Source organism: Nuphar pumila, chromosome 4 (genome assembly GCF_984573655.1).
Source record: "Nuphar pumila chromosome 4, dmNupPumi1.hap1.1, whole genome shotgun sequence".
In the NCBI taxonomy this organism is placed as follows: Eukaryota; Viridiplantae; Streptophyta; class Magnoliopsida; order Nymphaeales; family Nymphaeaceae; genus Nuphar; species Nuphar pumila.
The window spans coordinates 8,433,294-8,459,740 of record NC_143252.1 but is presented as its reverse complement, the minus strand read 5'-3'; the positions used below and the strand labels follow the sequence as shown (position 1 = coordinate 8,459,740).

Genomic DNA, 26,447 nt, shown 5'->3' with positions numbered 1-26,447 from the left:
AAAAAATGCCTCTATCAAGATTTGTGAGATTGCTTAAATAGAAAAAAAATAAAAGAAGCTGTTGAATGTAAATAACAAAAATTTTGGACGTTCATATAAATAGTGAATAAGTTGGGCTGCTTTTTGTTATTTACTCTAAAAAATCCTTAGAAAAAAAAAACAAATTAATAGCTCAGAAACAACTAATAAAAACGGCTCAAAAATTCGAGAGGCGGAAGAGGTCTCTCTCTCTGCTCCGCCATCTTCGGAGGTTTCTTCTTCTTCTTCTTCTTCTTCTCTCTCTCTCTCTGATTCAGTGATTTTTTATTCTATTACTTGTGTTGTATCTCGTTAAAAATTGTGTCGAAATGATCTCTTTATGTTCATTTGATGACGTTTTCTTCCAAACTATTCGATTGTGGTTGCTCTAGGATGGCAAGGTGATCCCAGGGGACACTTTAATCTTTGTGTTGTAGATGGGATTGTATGATAGAGATTCAGTCTTTTTTGGTGAATTTTATTTTTTATTTTTATTTTTCGGTGGTGGGGTTCGGTTATATCACAATTTGTTTGCTTGTTGATTGCTATTTCTGTTTGATTTGGTTCCGTGGTATTGTTTTCCAATTCAGGGAATTTCGAGATTTCATTATCAAAATGGTACTGCTTGCTTTCTTCTTCTTTCAACCCTTTCATTGTGATTGTTGGATGATAAAATTAGCGGCTGATTATATATTAGGTGGAGGATGGCCTTAAGCCACGGCCTCTTTTCGGATTTGGATGCAATGGTAGTGGTTGTGGTGGTTGCTGTCGGTGGTTTTCTTCTTATTCTTTACATAAGTGCAGTCCATACTTAGCAATATATGAAATGGCAAAACAACGTAAGAAAATGTGTTCAGCAAATAACATAGATGGGTTTAATACGGATTTACTTTGATAAAACAAGGTAATGAAAAAGTAGACATTTTTATGAGTTTTTCTGTTGAAAATCAAGTTAGTGTATAGGCACTATAGAATTAAAATTTAAGACCCAATATGATTCGATCCTGACATCCGATGAAATTGGTTCCATATTTGAGTTTGTTGGAAAAGTTCTCTTCTAGATGTAAATTTTCATGCTTTATACCTTTTGCTCAAAAGGATTTCTTCTACTGATGTTTTGGAGAAGATGGAATTTCGTTTATCTTCTTGGTTTGCAAAGTTCTATTAAAAATCTTATGCTAACCATGGTATAGACAGCTATGTGCGGTCATTTATTGTCATCTGTTAGGTAAGTTAGCAGCCTAGTATTCAATAAAACTCATGCATTATATGATGTGCCAACTCTTATTAAATCCAGACTCCTAGTGCCTTAGCTTGGTAGTGGGACAATTTTTGTGAACTGCCTTTTTTTTTCAATGTATCTGTTTAACCATGTATGCATGACATGTTTTGGGTTTTTTTATTTACATTCCAATTGCATTCTCAGCTTTCTGTTTTATAATGATTAAGGACAATATGAAGTTCAGTTGGTTTCCATGAATTTGTGAACAGATTCTGAGTTTGGTTTATATTGTACTGCTGTGCTGACAGGCTGCATCTCAGAATTACCAGCAAGTTACTTGTTTGATGACACTCTGAGTTGGTATTATTGCTGTGGATGATGTCTTAGTGTGAAGACTTCTCTGAGACTGGGTTGAAGCCTTGAAACATTGTGGGTCTTATATGAGTTTTCTGAATGAGGTGGTGATTTGGCTTTCCCCAGTGTTTTCCTTTGTTCTTAAACACCGATTATTAACATTATGGCAACTTTGACGAGTGTGGGGCCCATTCATTTAATTTTGATGAAGTTGGGCCTTGGAAGTGCTTCTGATCATGCATCTGTTGTCTCAATAAATTTGTTTATAACGCTCCTTTGTGCCTGTATTGTCATCGGCCACCTGTTGGAAGAGAATAAATGGATGAATGAGTCAATTACAGCACTTATCATTGTAAGTACCAACCACATATTTGATCATTCAATTATCTTTGTCTAAAAAATGCAGCATTGACAGGGATCTTATGGTTTTTGCTAGGGGTTATGTACTGGAGTTACTATTTTACTGACTACAGGAGGAAGAAGCTCACGTATTCTGGTCTTCAGTGAGGATATTTTCTTCATTTATCTTCTTCCACCTATCATATTCAATGCAGGGTATATGCTTATCTTCCAAGTTTCCATGTTGGACTTGACTGTTAAGCTGTTCATATTTCCAATTCACTGTGTGTACGTGTGTGTGCAGTTGTAATGTTTCACTTAAGATGTGCTTCTGATTTTCTTTTTCATATGTTGCATGCCGCCGAGCATGTTGTACTAGTCGATATAACAATGACTAAACCTTCTGTCCAGGATATCAGTGGGTTAAGGTTCCTCCTCTGGTCCAGCCCAACCTGCACATTCTAGGGCTGGGGACACAGACATTGACATAGAATACAATGCAGTGCTCACAAGGACATGGCTTTTCTTTTCCTTTTTTGAAAAACGTAGAACACACAGATATGTTTTCATATTAATTGTTCATAACTTCATATATATTATGTAATATTGTATATAGTGATTAATTCTCCAAAATCTTACCAGGTCAAGACCTTAAGATTCAAATACAAATGTAGTCATGGAATGAGAATATAAGCTTCAAAACTAGTAGTGAAAAAATAAAGAATCAAGATCATAAAAAAGAAGATATTGGAGATAAGATACATGTAGATTTGATTGTGTCCATGAAGTATCATGGCTTGTCTGGATTTTTTCTGGTTCAAGATTGCCAAAGAGGGAAGAGAAATTGAGAAGTGATGCAAAGCAAGAATGAGAAGTGAGGTGAAAAATAAGATTCTCATACATATATTTTGCTATAAAAGGATGAGTAGGTACATTAATTTCTGTTTGGTTTAGATCTACATTCTTTGCTCTCATATTCTAATAACTTAGAATATAATATACCTATAATTATAATATATATAGTTATCTATAAGGGACATACTTTGTAATTGTAATAGATATATTTATAACAATTATAACAAAGAGTGGTTATCTGTAAGGCACCGATTCTATGATAGATCTCAACTTACCCTTTACTTTTGTGCTTTTAGCAGGCCTATTGTTTCTGACAACTGCAATGGGTTTATTTCTACATGTGCAAAAAAACAATTTAACATGGTGCCCTTGAATACACCCAATAGTGCAATACTAAAATCTCTTAGGCTCTCTTTGGGATCCTTGAATTGGAGGTGTGTTGCAGTTTCCCCAGTGCCATACTCTCTTGCTGTTTGGGAACAGTGGTATTGCCAAAACACTGCATTGGCAATGTTGTATTCCCCAACACCATTCATAAGAGGATGTTTTTGTCAATGCCATCCTTAACACCATATTTTGGAAACACATGGAAATGATGTTTCTATCCCAATACAAGGCTCCCGAACTGCTGTTTTCATGATTTTGTGTTTTTTTCAATGATCTCATCTATTAACTTCAAACTTTCAGGCGAATTGTGATTCATCTATTATTTATGTAAATTACTCTTTCATACCAATATATGCTGTGATGCTTCCCTTTCAGGTTTCAGGTGAAAAAGAAGCAGTTTTTTCGCAACTTCATGACTATCATGCTTTTTGGTGTAGTTGGCACATTAATATCCTTTGGCATTATCTCAGTTGGTAAGACTCACTAGAATAGTATGACCTTGTTATTTTAAAAATGTTTATGGCACATAAAGTCAAACATTTATTCAGAATATGCAAATTGGGCTGAAACAGGTTATCTGATTCTATCTCAGTTGGTAAGACTCACCAGAATAGTATGACCCTGTTATTTTGAAAATATTCATGGCACATTAAGACAAGCATTCATTCAGAATATGCAAATTGCCTAAAACAGGCTATTTGATTCTATCTCTAAAGTTGGATAAGACAACTCAAGAACTGTATGTTGGAAGTACATCATTTATCTCGTGGACTATGTATATGTTGGATCTCATGTATTAGTTTTTTCTTTGGTTTGGTTGAGCTGTTATAAATAAAATCTGGATTGTTTGTAAAGTGTGTAGTGAAGTACAATCTTCAACAAATTATGAGCAACTTGTTAGCTGATGCCCATAATTTGCCTTTGCATCCTCTGTGTTATATGATTGTAATCAGTTCTTGCTTACAATGTACTTGATACATAAGGGTGATTTATTTTATGAGATTGTGGTTTTCTTTTCTCAAAGTTGTCATCCTTCATATTATAGAAGCCAATGATGGTATTATATAAAGAAAATCGATCTCCCATGCAAGGACGCAGTTTTATTTCTATACCAGTACAATGCAATCTCTCTCTCTCTCTCTCTCTCTCTCTATATATATATATATATATATATATATATATATATATTGTTGGTGCATGTTTCCTTCTTCTCTGAGACTATCTCACTCCTGTTCCAGGAGCATTACTACTGTTCAAGAAGTGTGATATAGCCCTTTTGGATATTGGAGACTATCTTGGTACTCTCTCTCTCTCTCTCATGTGGTTATGCATGTGTAGCTGCTTATAAATGTATATGTTTTCTAATCACATTTTGTTGCAATTTTCTGAATCAATGTTTGCAGCAATTGGAGCAATATTTTCTGCAACCGATTCTGTTTGCACTCTACAGGTCTGTTTGCTATAAAAGAGGGTGCATTGTGCTTTAATTTTTTATTACACTTGCCAATATTTTTCTAAATAAATTGATCTTATGGCAGGTTCTTAACCAGGAGGAGACGCCTCTGCTTTACAGTCTGGTTTTTGGTGAAGGTGTGGTGAATGATGCCACTTCGGTGGTGCTTTTTAATGCTATCCAGAACTTTGACCTTAGTCACATCAACTCTACCATTGCTTGGGAGCTGGTTCTCAACTTCCTTTATTTATTTTTGATGAGCACTTTCCTTGGAGTAGTTGTAAGTTCTATAATGTTATGTATCATTAGTGCTATTAGCCTTTTTTCTGCATGTAAATACTCATGGTATGATGCCCATTTTTTACAGTTTACTATAGGGTAACTATCATTTTCCCTTTTTGCAGGCTGGACTTCTAAGTGCATATATAATAAAGAAGTTGTATTTTGGAAGGTCAGTGAGCAAATCTTGAAACCTGAGGCTATTGTTCTGATGCATAATGCATCCAGAGTTTATCTTTATTACTTATCGTTCCATGTCAGTGAGTGCTTGTCACACACACACACACATAATATATATATATATATATATATATATATATATATATATAGAGAGAGAGAGAGAGAGAGAGAGAGAGAGATTGGTTCCTCCTAATGGTAGGAGGGAGTGGACAGTTTTCATTTTTCATTTTTTTGGAATCCGACCTTACAGATGTGATCTACATGGTTTGTTTAGTAGGAATTGACTTAGATCATCTGATTATGACATGTGAGCAGGTTTTTATAAGGATTCAAAAGTCAATGGCTCAAATTTTTCATAAATTTTAAAGCTCATAAAATCATATTTTTTTGTTGAAAAAGCATGATCCAGCAGTTGATTCCTAGCAAATGCATCATGATGAACACATCTGTGGGGTCTGATTTATTGAACATGGCTTGGAACATTGAAAATCAGTACTTTTCATACTACATGGACGGTTAAGAGCATAGTTGGCAAACTCATGACTCGGGCTTGGATCGAACCCCTATTGGGTCACCGAGTCAGTGGGTTGACTTGGTGACTCGGATGAGTCAGGACTCTATATTTTATAGTGTAAGCACATGAATAAGACATGGAAATAACTAAACTTCAAGCTAATATGTCAATAGCTAACTTACAAAAACATATAATTATACATGATTATTAACTTTTTTCATTGAACAATATTAGATTCTTCATAACAAGTGATTTTATATAAGAATTATGCATTAAAATAATAAAATACATGATAAAAAATTTTATTTAATGGGTTGGATCGGTAGTCCTGAATCGTGACCCAGTTGAGGTCTGATCCGGGTCGACTCAAGAATCGCCCGAGTTGACTCGCCGGGTTTGCCAACTATGGTTAAGAGAAATCAAAACATTATATATATATATATATATATATATATATATATATATATATATCAGATAAGTCTCTGGTGTGGATGTCCATACGATATCTGTAATGAAATGGTGGTCTTCAACAAATGCACAAATAACTCACAAACATGTGTCTATTGGAGACACTACAAGCATGACCCTTGAAAGGGTATAAAAGGAAGAACACTTGAAAAATAAATAATACTTTATTCATGAACAAAATGCTTAAGAAGCATAGTAGTTTACATTGAAGGGGTTCACCCCTATATATACAAAAAAGTGGAAGAGAGAGGAGAGCTCATTTTGAGCTCTCCAAAAGAGACGTTGGATTCCAACGTCTCTTAATATAGCTGTTGGACTACAGTCCAACAACATTTATTATTATAGTTGTTGGACTATAGTCCAACAACATTTATTATAGCTGTTGGACTACAGTCCAACAGCTATTTGCACAGTCAAGTTCCAACAGGAACTTGACTGAATCAAATATCTAGTTTCTATTGAACTAGATGCTAAAAAAGAAAATAAAGAAAAATAGAAAAAGAAAATAATAAAAGAAAATATAATAATATTAAATTATATATATATATATATATATATATATATATATATATTACAGTTTACATTTTAACACTCCCCCTCAAACTTACGGTATAATGAGCGAAAGTTTGTCTAAGAGGAAGTGAAATCTGGGAGCAGCGAGAGGCTTGGTGAAGAAGTCTGCTAATTGATATTTTGATGTAACATATGGCAGATCAATGGTTCCATGTAAGTATTCCTCTCTGACATAGTGACAGTCCATCTCAATGTGTTTAGTGCGCTCATGGAATGTCCGATTGCTTGCAATGTAGATCGCACTTTTGTTGTCACAGCACATCTTTGAAGCTTGCGTTGCTTTAGCTCCCATATCCGCTAGCAATCGTCTGAGTCAAACAACCTCCATAGTGGTGGTTGTCATGGCTCTGTATTCAACTTCGGTGGAGAAAAGAGAGACTTTCTGCTGCTTCTTGCACCTCCACAAAATTAAGGTTTCACCTAGGAACACACAAAAACCAGTAGTTGAGTGTCTATTATTGGGACCACCTCCCCAGTCAGCATCAGTATATGGAATTAAATTTAATGAAGATGAAGCAGACAAGAAGAGTCCTCGTGAAAGAGAGGATTTTAAGTATCTAATAATACGCAAAATCGCTTCCATGTGCACGGAGGTGGGAGCATGCTGAAACTGACTGACTGTATGAACCGCATGAGTTATATCTGGCCTAGTAATGGAAAGATAAGAAAGAGCTCCAACAAGTTGTCTATAAGGAGTAGGATCATCAAGAAATTCTCCATCATCAATTTTCATTTTAACATTGACAACTTCTGGAGTGTCTACTTTCTTATCATCTGTAATTCCAGACCTGGAAACGATATCAAGAGCAAATTTAGATTGAGATATCAAATACCCCCGAGGGGAATAAGCAACTTCAATGCCTAAAAAATATCTTAATAAACCTAAGTCAGTCATTTCAAAGTGAGTTTTAAGAAGAGATTTGATATTTGCAACTCTTTGTTTGTCGCCTCCGGTAATGATCATATCGTCCACATAGAGAAGAAGAATAATGATGCCTGCATCAGATTTCTTAACAAACAAAGCAGTGCCAGTTAAACAAGGTTGAAAACCAATATCAAGCATAACATGACTAAATCGGTCATACCAGGCTTTTGGAGCCTGTTTAAGACCATAAAGAGCTTTTTCTAGACGAAGAGTTTTACCCTTAGGGATACTAATACCAGGTGGGGCTTCCATGTATACTTCTTCAACGAGATTCTCATTCAAGAAAACATTTTTGACATCTAATTGAAAGATAGGCCATGTTCTAATGGAGGCCAAGGCTATTAAAGTTCTAACAGTGGTCATACGGGCCAAAGGAGCAAATGTTTCTTCATAATCGATGTCATACTCTTGGGCATATCCTTTTGCTACTAAACGGGCCTTATATCTTTTCGGGGTCCCATCACTTTTGGTTTTGACTTTATATACCCACCTACAACCTATAGGTTTCTTACCCAGAGGGATATCTTGTATCGTCCAAGTATTGGCCTTTTCTAGTGCATCCAATTCTATTTTCATGGCTTCTATCCATTCTATATGATTTTTTGCTTGAGAATAGGATGATGGTTCAACATATGATTGTATTAATGTAATGGCGGCCCTATACGTGGGTGAAAAAGATTCATAAGACACAATTTTTTCTGGAGGTTTAGAGATTCTAGATGTTCTTCTAGGTGAGACTTCAGAGTATTTTTGTAATGCACATGGAAGATTTTGCTCTCTACGTCTTGAATATTGTAGACTAACATCCCTATGGATTTGCTCTTCATCATCATCATTTTCAACAACAATAGGACTTTGATCATTGTCAAGTTCACATCCAACATCACATTCATTGGATTTTGAAGTTGGATCAATTAAAAACGAGTATTCAGTGACATCCTTGGATTTTTCAAATTCAAAGAAGCTTTCTTTTTCCAAAAAAGATACATTTCTTGACACATATAATTTGTCATTTTGAAAATCGAAACACCTGTAGCCTTTTTTATTATCAGCATATCCTAAAAAGGCACATGGGATTGCACGAGGAGAGAGTTTGTCATTTCTGTTGGTGAAAACAAAACATTTGCATCCAAAGACTCTTAATCTAGAATAATCTGAAGTTAAATTAACAAGCTTTTCTATTGGAGTTGTATTCTTTAATGAGGAAGATGGCATCCTATTAATGAGGTAGGTGGCAGTTAGGACCGCTTCAGCCCAAAAACTTTTTGGAACTTGATTTGCAATTAGCAATGTCCTAGTAGTTTCCATAATGTGCCGATGTTTGCGTTCGGCTAGGCCATTCTGTTGTGGAGTGTGTGGACATGATCTTTGATGTGTAATACCATGTAAATTGAGATAGTCTTTGAATTCGTTGGACATAAATTCTCCCCCTGAATCAGTGCGAAAAACAGAAATATCATTTTGAAACTTATTTTTAACCATTTTATGAAATATTTGGAAGTTAGCAAAGACATCAGATTTATGTTTAAAAAAATAAATCCAAGTATGTATAGAAAAGTCATCAACAAAAATGACATAATATGTATAACCACCTTTGGAAATAACTGGTGCGGGGCCCCAAACATCTGAATGTATTAACTCAAGTGGTCGTGAGGAAACAAAGTTCTACTAAAAAATGATAACCTTTTCATTTTGCCAAGAATGCAGTCTTTACAAGAAAAACTTTCAGAATTACAAAATTTTTCCAAACTTGGAAAATATTGAATTTTAGACATATGAGGATGGCCAAACCTTTTGTGCCATAAATCCAATTCTAATTTCTGAATATTATAACAAAATGCATTCTTGGGTAATTCCAAAAAGTCCATGTAATAAAGTCCTTCTTCTCTATTGCCTTCCCCAATCAACTTCCCTGACTGGCGATCCTGTACCCAACAACCATGAGAAGAGAATGAGATATTACATCCATAATCAGATATTTGCGAGACAGATAAGAGATTCAAATTAAGTTTAGGGATATATCTAACTTCTGGGATAAAAAATCTTTTGGATTTTTGAAGATTTTCAAAACATCCTATTCCTTTTACTTCAAGAGATGTGCCATCGGCTGTAAAAACCTTTGACACACTTGAGTTATTTTTAAGACATTCGGATAGACTATTAACATTTGGGGTCATATGAAAAGAAGCACCAGAATCTAAAAGCCAAGGAAAGTTACCTGGACCGGAGAAAGATGCAATTGCCGCTCCAGTTGAGGCTTCGGTTGAGGAGGATACCCCTTTGAGAAAAGGTTGAAGGATTTCTATCAATTGAGCCATAGACACAGGTGCATCTTGATCTTTTGACTCAGATTCAACAGATGCAACTCTTTTTTCTTCTCTTCTTTTTAACTTTGGACATTGAGGCCTATAGTGCCTCGGTTCATGACAATGATGACAAATAACTTTTCTTTTATCAAAGTCGCCGTTACAAGTATGATTCTCCGGTCTAGATACAGCTAAAACGGAGTCATCATCAACTTTTGGAGTACTTTTTCTAAGTTTATTTTCCTCCATAGTGAGCTCTTCTAGAGTATCAACAATAGAAGAAATTTTTCCACGATGTAAAAGGGCTGATTTGGTGAATTCAAACTCCGGCCTTAGACCATTCACAAATTGATAGAAATGTTCCATATCGAGTTGCTTTTGGCGAAGTTCGATGTCTTCGGCACAATGTCATTTGGGCTCAAGAAGAGCCAACTCTTCCCAAAGTTCGGACAACTCATTATAATATTCTCGAATAGTTTTATCTTTTTGAGTCATTGTCCGAACTTTATCTTGTAAATTGCATACATGTGCAATATCTTTAAGAGAATACATGTTTTTGAGGTATTCCCAAGCCTTATCGGCATGCTCAAACTTAGCTAGACTAGAGCATTTTTTAATGTCTATGCTATTGATGAGCCATGACATAATTTTTGCATGCCCTATCCTCCATTCTTTCCATTTCTTTTCATAAGTGGCTAACGCCTTACTCTTCTCTTCTTCCGTTAGAGGAACCTCTTTATCACCCTTTTTCTTGGTAAGAGATAGTTTAGGTTCCAAATCGGAACCATCCACTATACCCCATAAACCTTTTCTCCAAATGTGGTGCTTCATAATCGAAGCCCACATTACATAGTTAGTATCATTTAGCTTCATAGGAATGATGGTGATCTTATCATTGTCATCCATCTTTTACAAGGGTAAGAGAGGAATAAATAGGAGGAGAGAGAGAGAAAAAGAAAAAGAAAAGAAAAAGAGTAGACAAAGGAATAAGAGAGGATACAAAACCAAAAAAAATTTGTAGCACAAGTTCGCCTTTCTTCAAACAAATCTTCTTGAGCCAAGAACAAGGTGATGAAACACCTTTTGTAAATGTGGCACAAAAATCGAGGCGGAAGCACTTCAAGATCTAAGGATTTCGTAGCTCTGATACCATGTAATGAAATGGTGGTCTTCAACAAATGCACAAATAACTCACAAACAAGTGTCTATTGGAGACACTACAAGCATGACCCTTGAAAGGGTATAAAAGGAAGAACACTTGAAAAATAAATAATACTTTATTCATGAACAAAATGCTTAAGAAGCATAGTAGTTTACATTGAAGGGGTTCACCCCTATATATACAAAAAAAGTGGAAGAGAGAGGAGAGCTCATTTTGAGCTCTCCAAAAGAGACGTTGGATTCCAACGTCTCTTAATATAGCTGTTGGACTACAGTCCAACAACATTTATTATTATAGTTGTTGGACTATAGTCCAACAGCATTTATTATGGCTGTTGGATTACAGTCCAACAGCTATTTGCACAGTCAAGTTCCAACAGGAAGTTGACTGGATCAAATATCTAGTTTCTATTGAACTAGATGCTAAAAAAGAAAATAAAGAAAAATAGAAAAAGAAAATATAATAATATTAAATAATATATATATATATATATATTACAGTTTATATTTTAACAGTATCAATGAGTTGAAATGAGCAATATCTAACTGCCTGTGTTTTCTTAAGTGAATCTAACCTTACAGATTTGATCTACATGGTCTGTTTGGTGTGGATAAACTTTTGAATCACTGGAATCTGGTTTTTGTGCATGTTTTTTTTATGATTAAAAAATCAACAGCCATAAATAGATCAAATTTTCATGACTTAAAAAGATGCATTTTTTCATCAAAAACACGTGATCCAAGGGTCAAACTCTAATAAATTGACTATGCTGAACACATCCACAGGGTTAGATTGAGTCATAACAACTTGCACCTATGAATTTCAACTCATTGATATCGTATGCACGTCCGCAAGAAAGACATATCCACACACACACACACACATATATATAATATAGATAGATAGATACATGCAAACTCTAGAAAAATGGACACTATAAGAAAAATAGAGCATCCAGGTGACAAAGGGAGATATTTGTGGGCATGTTTTGATTGGTTCTCTACTTTTTTACAGATAACATTTGTCCTAGATGATAAGGTGGGTGGGTTGCCTTGTAAAAAGGGCATGTAGGGTCAATTTCTCCCTTTAACTCATTGTTAGACTTGTCCTTTGTTGGAATTAAGAAAATTTCAACAGTAAAACAACTCAAGCTGGACCAGAGCTAGGTTCTGTGATGATAAACTTGGTTTGGGCTTCTGGTTTCCCTACTGCTGTTCATTCCAACATTCAAACCTATGTGCAGTTCATTGTTTTCATGAGGCAAAACCCTTGAATTCCCTTTTTCCACTTGCTCGTTATAATTGTTGATAAGAAGCCATCCTTCTACCTGTCATCTTGGAGGACAACTTTTTTTCCCTTTTTTACTGAAAAATCTAACTCAATTTTTGTCTATTTTCAGGCATTCTACAGATCGTGAAGTTGCATTAATGATACTCATGGCCTATCTGTCATATATGTTGTCTGAAGTATGGTTCTGTTAATTCTTGTTTTGCTGCAAAAATCTTTTAATTTCCAGTATTTGTATGTTTCCCATTTCTTTGTGGATTTTATGCTTTTAAAGGCAGGACTTTTAAATTAATCACTTTGGATATTGATATTGATATTTCTTTTTTGTTTTGCAGTTTTTCAATCTCAGTGCCATTCTGACAGTTTTTTTTTGTGGAATTGTGATGTCTCACTATACCTGGCATAATGTGACAGAAAGTTCACGAGTTACCACCAAGTAGGTGAAGGCGCATTCTCATTAAACACACTGGATGTATATTATGATGTCTTTCTTATTAATTTCATGTGGTTAGGAGTGTCTATAGCCTCCTACTATGTTTTTTCTCATATTTATGTCCATTTCAGGCATGCATTCGCTACAATGTCATTCATCGCTGAGACGTTTATCTTTCTGTATGTTGGTATGGATGCATTGGATATTGAGAAGTGGAGACTTGTAGAGAGCAGGTATGGTTTATGTCCAAAAGATTCATAAGTTTTAGATATGTAATTTTTTTTGTACAGTTTTGACATAAAAAGGAATGTTTGGTATAGTGGTGGAAGTTCAAATGAGACGTGATGGTTCAAATCCCCTCTCCTCCCTTTGTATATACAAATCAAAAAGAAAAAGAGGATTTGGCCTAACTCAAGCTTGGCTTAGCTTAGTTGAATGCACTTGAACATGATTTTTCGAGCTTGGCTTTATCTCAATCCTGGTGCATCATGCATCAGGCTGAGCTCAAACAGATCAGGTTTAGACTTAGCTTGGCTTGTGTGCAACCCAACACCACTGGGTATCTACAGAGGAAGAATTCTCCTAGATGGTATTATTACCATAAATTTTGTTTCAATTGACTGTTTATGCTACCCAGTTATTCTGAAGAATAAAAATATGAACATTTAAGTAGAGGTGAGCTTATTCTTATTTTGCTGTTGCAATTATTTTGACTCCAGAAAGCTGGGCGTGCACTGCTATCATTAACCGAGATCTATAACTGTGAATGTCTGAAGTCCAAATTCTAATTTTGCATCAACTCTAAGGAACTTGTTCATGAACTTTTCTCAATGGGATGTCCTTAGAATTGGATGTTCACTGAAACATTATGAATTTCAGTCAACAGTTCTTATAGCATCAATAACTAGTTTGCAAGATGTTCTTATGATGAACATAATTAGCTACAGCTGCAGTATACCAAGAAAAAAATCCTAAGTTGTAAAATCTATCAAACTTGTCATTAATGCGTCAGCAGGATTGCCAGTAATATTCTCTTGGACTGTTGTTTATTATGTTTTCTTTCAGAAATTTTCTCCTTACAAAAGCATTCTCCGTTCATGCTTACTGTGGATATCCTAAGTAGTGATATAAGCTCATCATTTTTGCTTTGTGGAGATTATCTTGATTTCATTGTTTGTATCTTTCATGTGCTCTATCCTTTGCTCTATGATTTGATTCCTTTAAAGTTCCAATGACTTGGTATAAGAAACTTTAAAGTACCAAAGATTCAAAGAACATACACAACAAGTGTCCACAAAAGGGCACACTCAATACCAAACCCACACACGAGGTATTCACAAGAAGGCTAAAAATAAATATTATTTTATTCATCACCATGAAAGAAGCATACATTTGAAGAGGGGAGACCCCTATTTATATACAAGAGATGAGAGAGACAAAAGAGGACTCAAATAGAGTCATTGGAGCTAGTCTAACAACTCTATTTGTAGCCGTTGGATTAGCTTCAACGGCTCCAAACTAGTCAACTTCTAGTTGACTAGTTAGACTTTTTAGTTCAAGGTGAACTAGATACAAAACTAAGAAATAAAAAATAAAAGAAACGAAAAAAATATATATAATAATATTATATATTATATATTATACACATGTACATTTTAACACTCCCCCTCAAACTTACGGTATAATGACCGAAAGTTTGTCTAAAGGAAAGTGATATCTGGGAGAGGTTTGGTGAAAAAAATCTGCTAACTAATATTCCGATGTTATATAAGGCAGATTTATAGTCCCACAAAGATATTTTTCTCGAACATAGTGACAATCCATTTCAATATGTTTAGTCCGTTCATAAAAGGTGCGATTGTTAGTTATATAAATCGTGTTCTTGTTGTCACAACACATGTTAGGCATCAATTATTTGAACTCCCATTGTCAGCCAATAACCTTTTGAGCCAAACCACTTTCATTGTTGTAGTTACCATTGCTCGATATTCAGCTTCGGTTGATGAAAGTGAAACATTTTGTTGCTTCTTGCATCGCTACGAAATCAAAGATTCACTTAAAAACACACAAAAACCCGTAGTTGAGTGTTTATTATTGAGATCACCTCCCTAGTCAGCATAAGTGTAAGCAATTAAATCTAATAAAGATGAAACGGACAGAAAAAGTCCTCGAGATAATGAATTTTTAATATATCTAATAATACGTAGAATTGCTCCCATGTGAACAGAAGTGAGAGCGTGCTGAAATTTGCTAGTTGTGTGTACAATGTGTGTTATATCAGGTCTAGTAATTGAGAGATAAGAGATTGCTCCAATGATTTGTCTGTAAGGAGTAGGATCTTTAAGAGGTTCTCCATCATCAATTCACATTTTGGTATTTTCAATCTCAGGAGTATCAAATTTCTTATCATCGATGATTCCGAACCTGAAAACAATATCAAAAGCAAATTTACACTGAAATAATAAGTACCCTCTAGGGGAGTAAGCAACTTCAACTTCTTAAAAAATATTTTAAAAATCCTAAATTAATCATTTCAAAATATTATTTGAGAAGTTTTTAATATTTTCAACTCCTTATTTGTCTCCTCTGGTGATGATCATGTCATCCACATAGAAAAGTAAGATAATACTTCCATTAGAAATCTTAATAAACAAGGTAGTATCAGTCAAACAAGATCTTAATCCAATATCAATCATAAAACGACTAAACTTGTCATTACCAAGCTTTTAGTCCTTAAGACCATAAAAAGCCTTTTTTAGACGAAGAGCTTTACCCTTAGGAACATTTATACCAGGAGGTGCTTCCATATAAACTTTTTTAACTAATTTTTCATTAAAAAAATATTTTTGACATCCATTTGAAATGTAGGTCATTTTCTAACTGAAGCTAAGACTACTAGAGTCCTAACAATGGTCATTTTGGCAACTGGTGCAAAATTTTTTTTCGTATTATATGCCATATTTCTGAGAATAGCCTTTGACAATCAATCTGACTTTATATCTTTCAAGAGTTCTATTACTCTTAGTTTTGATCTTACACGCACTAATTACAGTGATTTTTATTTAGGATCTTATAGACATTTAGGTTCATTTTCATAGGGTATGACTAAGTTTTTATGCTGGCTGTCACAGGCCTACCGCAACCCTCCTCCTCTATCCGGGCTTGGGACCGGCAGTGTGTTGTCCCCAATTGTTTTGGGATGAAGGCGTAGTTGTTGTTGTAGACATTTAGGATTTCTTATTGATTGCTCAACTTGAAGCTACTACAAGGGTACACAACAGTGTGTGTTAAAATGTATCTAATATATATATATATATATATATATATATATATTGTATATTACATCAATACCCGATAGGGGTATTTTTGTAATTTCACCTAGTTGTTTTAGGAAACAACTATTTTCGTTTTTTAGCTAAAATGTATTTTTATTTTTTATTTTTTTAATTCTTTTTTTTCCTTCTTTTGAGGACTAAAAGGGGCTCCAACCTTAGAGTCGTTGGAGCCCCTAACGGTCACAAATGTGACCGTTGGGGGCTCCCAACGACTCTATGGGAGCCCCCTTTTGGCTCTCCTTTTGAGGCCTTTTGGCCATCCCTTTTGTCCTCTCCCTCTTGTATAAATAGGGGTGAACCCCTTGTATATTTTCTCATTCTTAAGAGCTTTCTCTCTTCTCAATAAGAGGCTTTTTATATTGTTGCCTTCTTAAAGGCTTGTGCTTGTATTGTCCCTTTGTGGACTTGTGATATTGTCTCTTTTTCATTGTTGTAAGTGCTTGTATGCACTCTTTATATTTCCGCAATATCTCATTACATGGTATCAGAGCCACTCGATTCTTGAAGGAAAGGTGTGGTTCGTGTATCTCATATTTAGTGGATATCTTCTCACTTTTTGGTAACATCATGGAGGCAAAGATTGACCTATCTTTCAAGCTCAATGGAAAGAATTATATGATGTGGGCATCGGCTATGGAAAATAATCTCAAAGGAAAGAAGCTTTGGGGTTTTGTCATGGGTACCGTTCCGGAACCTAAGCTTATGCTCACAAAGGACGAAGAAGGTCAAGAAAAGGCTCTTGAAGGAGATGCTCGCCTCAAGGCCATTGAAAATCATCAAAAAGAAGTGGAAGATTGGGAAAGCAATCACGCAAAAATCCTTGCGTGGTTTATGAACAATGTTGAGCTTAAGGTATGTGCTAATATAGCTAAATTTCGTAGAGCCAATGAGGCTTGGTCCTTTATGAAGGGTATGTATACCCAAAAGGATCTTGCGAGAGCATACTTCTTGCAAGAAAATATTAGAACCACCAAGCAAGGTGATTCTAGCATTCAAGACTATTATAGTGCCCTAAACTCACTATGGGATGAATTGGCACTTTTGGAGCCAAAATGGGTTTCTATGGAAGATATTGATTTAAGGCAAAAACAAATGGAACAAGAGCGATTGTTTCAATTCCTTTTTGGGCTACGTCCCGAATTTGAGCAAGTGAGATCTTCATTTCTCCATAGATCTATTTTTCCTCCTATTGAGGATGCTATTGCCGAAATCACTCAAGAGGAGACAAGGCTTTGCATGAGTAAGCATGTTGATGAAATCCTTGCCGTATCAAAACCGGGTAACAATGTTAGAACCTATAAGCCTCCTCATTTTGGGAAACAAGGAAACTACAATGGAGGAAGAAAAATGATTGTTTGTCATTATTGCAATGAGCCGGGTCACATTAAACCCGCTTGTCCAAAGCTTATTGGAACCTTCAAGCCTAAAGTGGCCTCTTTTGAAGATACCACCACCAAAGAAGATGAAGGCAAGAACAATGACATCAAAGAAACTCTTGGACAAATATCTATGGCTCTCCAACAAATACTAAAAGTTTCTTCCTCCACATCGGGTGCGGCTATTGCCTCAACATCATCACCCGGTACGTATTCTTGGATCCTTGACTCCGGAGCTTCTTTTCATATGACCCCTCATGAAAATGCACTTATTGACGTTTGCACCAATTCAAAAGACTCTTGTGTCTCTACGGCCGATGGAACCTTTTTAAAAATTTCAAGTATTGGCTCTTTTAAAGATTCTCAAAATTTTTGTGTTCCAAAAGTAAGAGTTGTTCCCAAACTAAATTTAAACCTATTTTTTGTTTCTCAAATTGCCGACCATGGATGTGAAATATCTTTCTCATCTAATGGTTGCTTTGTGCAGGATCTCCGGTCCGGGAAGCGGATTGGGCAAGGCCATAGAAAGGGAGACCTCTATTATATGGACCATCTTGATCTCCCTACAAATTATTTTTGTTCTTATGTCCAAGAAAAAACCATGGAAACTTGGCATAAAAGACTTGGTCATCCAAGTTATTTCAAAATGTATCTCTTTCCTTTTGGAAACAAATTTTGTAAGGAAAAAGAAATTAATTGCAAAGATTGCATTTTTGGAAAAATGAAGTCTATTCCATTTCCAACTAGAACTTTTCTTTCATCAAGGCCTTTTGAATTGGTGCATTCGGATGTTTGGGGGCCTTCTCCGGTTATGTCTAAAGGGGGATATTCATATTATGTTACGTTTATTGATGACTTTACTCGGTATGTTTGGATTTATTTCCTTAGCCATAAATCGGAAGTATTTACTTTCTTTAAAGATTTTCATAAAAAGGTTCAAAATCAATTTCAAAATAACATATCTATTTTAAGATCATATTCCGGTGGCGAATACTTATCTCACGAATTCCAAAACTATTTAACCCAAAATGATATTTGCCATCAAAAGTCATGTCCTAGGACTCCCCAACAAAATGGCTTAGCGGAAAGGAAACATAGGCAAATTATAGAAACCGCTAGAACATTACTTGTTTCTAGGAATATTCCAAAGAAGTTTTGGGCCGAAGCCGTTCTAACCTCAACCTATCTAATCAATAGAATGCCCTCTTCTAAGTTAAAAAATGCTTCTCCCTATGAAAAACTCTTTAAATTTTCACCTGATTTCAATCGTCTTCGTATTTTTTGTTGCAAATGTTTTGTCCTATTACATAAAAGGGATAAGTTATCTCCAAAAGCAATTGAATGTGTTTTTCTAGGATATGGTGAAAATTAAAAAGGGTATAGATGTTATGATTTTAAGAATGATAAACTATATGTTTCAAAAGATGTAACATTTCTAGAAGAAGAAAACGGTTTTGATAAAATAGAAGAAACAAATGAGTCATACTATGAAACTTTGGGAGAGGGTGATTGAGTCTAGGTTGAGGAAGGTTGTCATGATATCGGAGAATCAATTTGGTTTTATGCCTGGAAGATCTACTATGGAAGCTATACATCTTCTTAGACAACTTATTGAGAGAAATAGAGAGAGGAACAAAGATTTGCATATGGTTTTTATTGATTTGGAGAAGGCTTACGATAGAGTACCTAGGGACGTTCTCTGGTGGACAATGATGAAGAAATGTGTTTCTCTCAAGTACATTAGTATAATTAAAGATATGTATGAAGGAGTAGTAACCAATGCCCGCACTAGTGGAGGGGTGACAACCAATTTTCTTATAACGGTTGGGTTACATTAAGGATCTGCTTTAAGCCCTTTCCTATTTGCTATAGTGATGGATGAGCTTACGAGATCAATTCAAGAAAATGTGCCGTGGTGTACGTTGTTTGCTGATGATATTGTTTTGATTGATGAGTATAGAGCTGGGGTTAATGCTAAGTTAGAATTATAGAGACAGACATTGGAAGCAAGAGGTTTTAAGTTGAGTAAGAGTAAGACAAAATACATGGAATGTCGATTTAGTAAGCAACGAAATAGAGATGGGAGTGTAGTGAAGCTTGGTGAGCAAGAAATACCGGTAGATGATTCTTTCAAATATTTGGGATCTATCATTCAAAAGTATGAAGAAATTGATGGAGATGTAAATCATAGGATAAAGGTTGGGTGGATGAAATGGAAGAGGGCAACTGAAGTGTTGTGTGATCGTAGAATGCCATTGCGGTTGAAGGAAAAGTTTTATAGGACGACTATTAGGCCCGCTTTACTATATGGTACGGAATGTTGGGCTGCCAAGAGACATCATATTCAAAAAATGAGTATAGCTGAGATGCGTATGCTGAGATGGATGTGTGGAAATACAATAAAAGATAAGATTCGGAACGAGGAGATACGTAAGAAGGTAGGCGTTGCACCCATTGAAAATAAGATGAGAGAGAATCGTTTACGGTGGTTTGGACATATTCGACGAAGGCCTAATGATGCTCCAATTAGAAGGATGGAGAAATGGGAAAATATATTAGTTAAAAGAGGTCGAGGTAGGCCTAGGAAGACATGGATGGAGGTGATAGGAAAGGATATGAATGCTTTGAACCTCACCGAGGACATGGCATTGGATAGAAATGAATGGAGGAGAAGGATTCATGTGGATGACCCAGAATGATTTTCTTTGTTGGTTCATATCGCCGACCCCAATTGTTTTGGGATGAAGGCGTAGTTGTTGTTGTAGAAGAAACAAATGAAATTGATTATATATTCTTATATGATCTTATTGATGACATACAAGAAGATTTTCTTGAAAACATAGACGATACACGTGAGGTATCACCTCTTGACATAACACCCTCAAATGATAGTGATTCAAATATAAATGTTCATGATAGTGATACCAATATAAATGTTTACTCAAGAAGAAATCAAGAAAATCCTATTAGTGCCCTCGAAACATACTCTCAAATATCTGAATCCACTGAGGAACCACAAGTTAGGCATTCTTCTAGAATATCAATACCCCCAAATAGGTTTGTATCCTATGATTCCTTAACTCCCAACTATCGGGCATGTTTAATAACCCTACATTCTTATTTTGAATCGGCTCACTATAATCAAGCTAAATCTATACCTGATTGGGTTGAAGCAATGCAAGTTGAACTAAATGCTTTAAAAAAGGCCAATACTTGGGAAATAGTTAATTTACCCCCACACAAAAAACCTATTAGTTGTCGCTGGGTCTTCAAAGTTAAAACTAAAAGCGATGGCTCTTTAGAACGATATAAAGCTAGATTAGTTGCTAAGGGATACTCCCAAGAATATGACATTGATTACGAAGAAACATTCGCTCCCGTAGCTCGAATGACCAGTGTCAGGACCTTAATAGTTGTCGCATCAACCAAAAAATGGCATATTTATCAACTTGACGTAAAAAATGCTTTTTTAAATGGAAGTTTAAGTGAAGAAGTTTACATGTATCTGCCACCCGGAATCAATATTAAGCAAGGTCAAACACTTCGACTTTTGAAGGCATTGTATGGTCTTAAACAAGCTCCTAAGGCATGGTATGATCGTTTCAGTGATATCATGATAAAGTTAGGATTTCACTCTTGTTATACTAACACTGCTCTTTTTGTTAAACATGCAGGTTCTAGTATCGTAATTTTGTTGCTTTATGTTGATGATATGATTATCACTGGAAATGATCAAAATAGTATTATTAATGTTAAAAATATGTTAAAAAATAATTTTGATATGTCTGATTTAGGTTTTCTCAGATATTTTCTTGGAATTGAAGTTGCATATTCTCCTAGAGGATATATTTTGTCACAGATGAAGTTTGCTGCAGATATATGTTCTAAGTATGGGATTTCTGATGACAAGAAAGTAGAGACTCCCGAGGTTATTAATGCCAAATTACGGTTGGAGGGTGGGGTTCTTCTGGAAGATCCCACACCTTACACACAAGTCATTGGGTCTCTTACCTATTTAACCATCACCAGACCAGATATCACTCATGCGGTTCACTCAGTTAGCCAATTTCAGCATGCTCCTACAACTGTGCATATGAGTGTTGTTCTCCGAATCATCCTCTACATTCGGAATACCATCAATAAAGGGTTATTTTTATCCTCCTCTTCTTCCTTGAATCTTCTTGCTTATACTGATGCTGATTGGGGAGGTAATCCCAATGATCGAGTCTCAACTACTGGTTTTTGTGTCTTTTTATGGGACTCTTTGATTGCCTGGCGATGCAAGAAGCAGCAGAAAGTTTCACTATCATCCACTGAAGCTGAGTACCGGGCTATGACAACCACGACAATGAAACTTGTATGGCTTCGCAGTCTGCTTAAAGACATGGGAGTTGATATTACCGAAGCCTCAAAACTATGTTGCAACAACAAGAGTGTCATCTATATTGCGAGCAATCATACTTTTCATGAACGTACAAAACATATCGAAATGGATTGCCACTATGTTCGTGACGAATTCTTACGAGGAACCATTGCTCTTCCATATGTCACTTCAGAATATCAGTTGGCGGACTTCTTCACTAAAGTTCTTCTGGCTCCTCGCTTCATGTTTCTTCTTGGCAAACTTTTCGTCATTTCCCCGTAAAGTTTGAGGGGGGGTGTTAAAATGTATCTAATATATATATATATATATATATATATATATATATATATATATATATATATATATATATATATATTCTGTATATTACATCAATACTCGATAGGGGTATTTTTGTAATTTCACCTAGTTGTTTTAGGAAACAACTATTTTCGGTTTTTAGCTAAAATGTATTTTTATTTTTTATTTTTTTAATTCTTTTTTTTCCTTCTTTTGAGGACTAAAAGGGGCTCCAACCTTAGAGTCGTTGGAGCCCCCAACGGTCACAAATGTGACCGTTGGGGGCTCCCAACGACTCTATGGGAGCCCTCTTTTGGCTCTCCTTTTGAGGCCTTTTGGCCATCCCTTTTGTCCTCTCCCTCTTGTATAAATAGGGGCGAACCCCTTGTATATTTTCTCATTCTTGAGAGCTTTCTCTCTTCTCAATAAGAGGTTTTTTATATTGTTGCCTTCTTAAAGGCTTGTGCTTGTATTGTCCCTTTGTGGATTTGTGATATTGTCTCTTTTTCATTGTTGTAAGTGCTTGTATGCACTCTTTATATTTCTGCAATATCTCATTACAGTGTGCACACTGGATTTTTGTTGTGTTAGTAGACTGTTAGTTGTGGTAATGGTCCATGATTTGGAGGAAAATGCCTCCACCATCTAAGCATGTCTGAATCATCATGAGCACTTTTTCCAATATATTGTTGTTGAGATCATCTTTTTAAGATGCCATGAACAATGTGTTACATGTTATGAGAAAAGTTTGACACGCCTTTTGCCAATTTCTTAATGCTCATACTTCAGGATTGCTTTAACTGTATGATAAATTTATTTATGCCTTTGATGTAGTCTCTCTTGTGGTACTCCAGTTTCGTGTTTTATGTGCTGACTAGTACTTACTGTTTTCCAGCCCAGGAAAATCGATTGGCTTGAGTTCAATGTTGATAGGATTAGTTATGCTGGGAAGGGCAGCTTTTGTGTTCCCACTTTCTTTCATGACCAACTTGACCAAAAAATCACCAAATGAGAAAATCAACCTTAAGAAGCAAGTGAGTTTTAGGTTTGATTTCTTTTAAAGCATATTAGTTGGAGTGATGCTCATCTTTTTTGCTTTTTTACCAGGTTACCATTTGGTGGGCTGGTCTGATGCGTGGAGCAGTCTCAATGGCACTTGCATATAATCAGGTAATTTTATGATGTGAAAACCTCATGCTCCAATGCTCCGCACATTAAAAATTATTTTGGCACCCAACTAAACAATAATGCACCATGCTTTGTGCTGCACTGCCGTTAATGCCAAATGAGTCGATGACTATGGCTGACAATATAATAAAAGAATTCTTGTTTCTTATGAGGTGAACTTGTTAGGTTCCTGGTGGTTTAAGGGCTTAATTTTACTCACCTTAATCACCCTAGGGTCTTTTCATGTATTGATTAGGCACCTAACACTTTATATCAAAGCAACCACCATGTCTCATGTTCGATTTCCGGAAGGGGCAACCTAGGAAAAGGGCTGCCTAAACCAGAGTGAGAGATAATAAAAATGTAATTGATCTATCTAGAGTTATGACCAGAGTGAGAGTCATCCTAAAGTTGGCTGTTATGATCCTGGTGCTTTAAGGTATTGACTTTATGCACTTTAATCACCCTAAGGCCTTTGGGTGTAATGGTTGGACACCTAACAGAACTGCCTATAGAATTGAAATTTTTTGTGAATCTGCTGAAACATCAGGCATGTTTTTTTTATCACAGGTTATTGTAGCTGTAAAAGTTGTCCTTGTGAAAGTGATTTATGTGACTCATTCTCGAGCATTAGCTTTCTCATGTTTGCTTTTAGGTTGTGAATTTGACTTGTATGAAAATCTATCATGTAAGAATGTGTCATGTCATGACATTACTTTAACACATTCACAACTAAGCATTAATGCTTGTGAAAGTTTTATACTCTGTCAGACTTGTGTAAAACTTTCACAAGTTTTGAGGCTTCAACATTCACATATGAGAGCCACATTCCCGGGTTGCATTTTTGCATGTTTGCATTGCCCCTGTGAAAGTTCTAAAATGTGATTCAGAATCACAAGAAAATCACAGGTATTGCAAACATGCCCATCATGTCTTTTGCAATGTTTAAACTCAGAGGGTTTAGGTTTAGGATTTGTTGGTGCAGGCAGAATCACCCCACTCCTTTCCAAATAATTTAGTAATTCAAAATAGAAACAGTGTGTTCATTATTTTTGGTCTTTCAGGACTGAGAAAACAAATACCCCGTTAGGCTGCTTGTGGTTTCCAGGCATGTTTGGTGGTATTAGGCCTGCTTTACTATATGGTACGGAATGCTGGGCTGCAAAGAGACATCATATTCAAAAAATGAGTGTAGCTGAGATGCGTATGCTTCGATGGATGTGTGGAAATACATTAAAAGATAAGATTCAAAACGAGGAGATACGTAAGAAGGTAGGCGTTGGACCCATTGAAAATAAGATGAGAGAAAATCGTTTATGATGGTTTGGGCATATTCGGCAAGGCCTAATGATGCTCTAGTTAGAAGGATGGAGAAATGGCAAAATATATTAGTTAAAAGAGGTCAGGGTAGGCCTAAGAAGACTTGGATGGAGATGATAGGAAAGGATATGAATGCTTTGAACCTCACCAAGGACATGGCATTGGATAGAAATGATTGGAGGAGAAGGATTCATGTGGAGGACCCAGAATGATTTTCTTTTTTGGTTCATATCGCCGACCCCAATTGTTTTGGGATGAAGGCGTAGTAGTAGTAGTAGTTGTTGTTGTTGTTGTTGTTTGGTGGTATTTCAGAGGTTCACAAAGGTGGGTTGGGAAAGTCACCTTGATACCCATGGTTGTATCTTGATAAAATATTCTTAAAGATACCTAAGAAACTTAGGCTAGCACCAATCACATGCTTCATATATTTCTATAAGTTCTTGATTTTCACTTCCTAAGCACAATGGTGTACCAAATAAAGCCCAACTGGAGGCTGAAGCCTCCCATGAAATCCTCAGAAATTGCAGTGTTTGCAGGCAATTCTAGGTGTGGGAATTCCCTTAACCCTACTCTAGCATTTTCTGCTACAGATTTATTTTTGCCGTGCATGATGGTGTTTAGCTAATTCATATGCTCTTCTATAATTGATTTTCTGATTTTGTTGCATGCATTTGCAGTTCACTCGATCTGGGCATACTCAGTTGCAGGGCAATGCAATCATGATTACCTGCACTATAACAGTAGTTCTTTTCAGCACAGTGGTAAGTAGCTGCATGATCTTTTTCTGTATGCATGTGAAATTTGAGCTTCTTTCTTCTGGTCCTATTTTAAGCTTAAATAACTATACTTTTCTGAACTTCTTGTAATTTAATTAGGAAACAGAACTCCCTAGTTTCCATTCACGGTTTCCCCTTCATAGAACATATTTAAATGCAATCACCAAATGATGTCATTAAATTAAACCAAATTGTGTTTCCTCTTTATTCTGACAAGGAAATGTGCATTTCTTTGCCTTTGAGTTTATGGCAGTGCGTGTTCTTTTGTGCATGTGCATGCAGGCCAGGTCTTATTCTAGCAAGAAATCATGTGTTCTTATGTGCTTGCATGCAGATGCCAATAGGCCTTTTTCCATACAAAACAAACATATTTTGAACTGATTCATTTGAGTGTTCTTTGCTTGTAGAATATGTATTAATATCATCTTGCTTGCTGATGTTTTGTCTGTCCTTATTGTCACATGATAATGGTATCTAATTTATTACTTTACTACTCCAGGTTTTTGGTCTGTTGACAAAGCCATTGGTTAGGCTTTTGTTGCCCCATAGTGCAAAGGCAATGAATGGTCTGTCTTCAGAGCCATCAAGTCCAAAATCCTTCCTTATACCGTTCCTTGATGACACGCAGAATTCAGAAGCAGGTCCTCCAAGCATTCGGAAACCAACCAGTATTCGCCTGCTTCTGACCAAACCAACTCACAATGTGCACTACTGGTGGCGCAGATTCGATGATGCTTACATGCGTCCTATGTTTGGAGGACGTGGCTTTGCATCTTTTGTCCCTGGCTCTCCAACAGAGCAGAGCAGCAATCATCATAACAATTATTTTCATTGAAAATGAAGTGTACATATATTTTGTTGGTAGATGCTCAGGGGTGTTGGTGTGTGATCATCCCCTTCATATGGTATTGGCGAGGAGCTATAAGTTTTGTCAAGCAAACGGCTTTTAATTTATCTTTGTTTATATCTCTTTGTAATTAAAGATGTCTATGTTTTCATGTATATTTTTGTCACTAGTCATTTTTATTGAGATAATATATTCTTATGGATGGTTTAAA

At 35.8% G+C, this 26,447-nt stretch overlaps 2 protein-coding genes across 2 annotated transcripts; both read left to right on the top strand.

Moving 5' to 3' along the window:
- Nucleotides 1–204: 204 nt before the first annotated feature.
- On the top strand, nt 205–26,447 carry LOC149839263 (sodium/hydrogen exchanger 1-like). Its single transcript, XM_090002414.1, has 15 exons — nt 205–250; nt 1,549–1,946; nt 2,031–2,149; nt 3,551–3,648; nt 4,414–4,473; nt 4,579–4,625; nt 4,714–4,908; nt 5,033–5,079; nt 12,435–12,501; nt 12,658–12,758; nt 12,887–12,988; nt 23,022–23,160; nt 23,234–23,296; nt 25,291–25,374; nt 25,889–26,447. Exons 2-15 carry the CDS (start codon nt 1,758–1,760, stop codon nt 26,222–26,224), a joined length of 1,647 nt encoding a protein of 548 aa, XP_089858540.1. The 5' UTR covers nt 205–250; nt 1,549–1,757; the 3' UTR covers nt 26,225–26,447.
- LOC149839264 (uncharacterized) lies at nt 16,182–18,188 on the top strand. Its single transcript, XM_090004059.1, has 2 exons — nt 16,182–17,672; nt 17,954–18,188. Exons 1-2 carry the CDS (start codon nt 16,535–16,537, stop codon nt 17,989–17,991), a joined length of 1,176 nt encoding a protein of 391 aa, XP_089860185.1. The 5' UTR covers nt 16,182–16,534; the 3' UTR covers nt 17,992–18,188.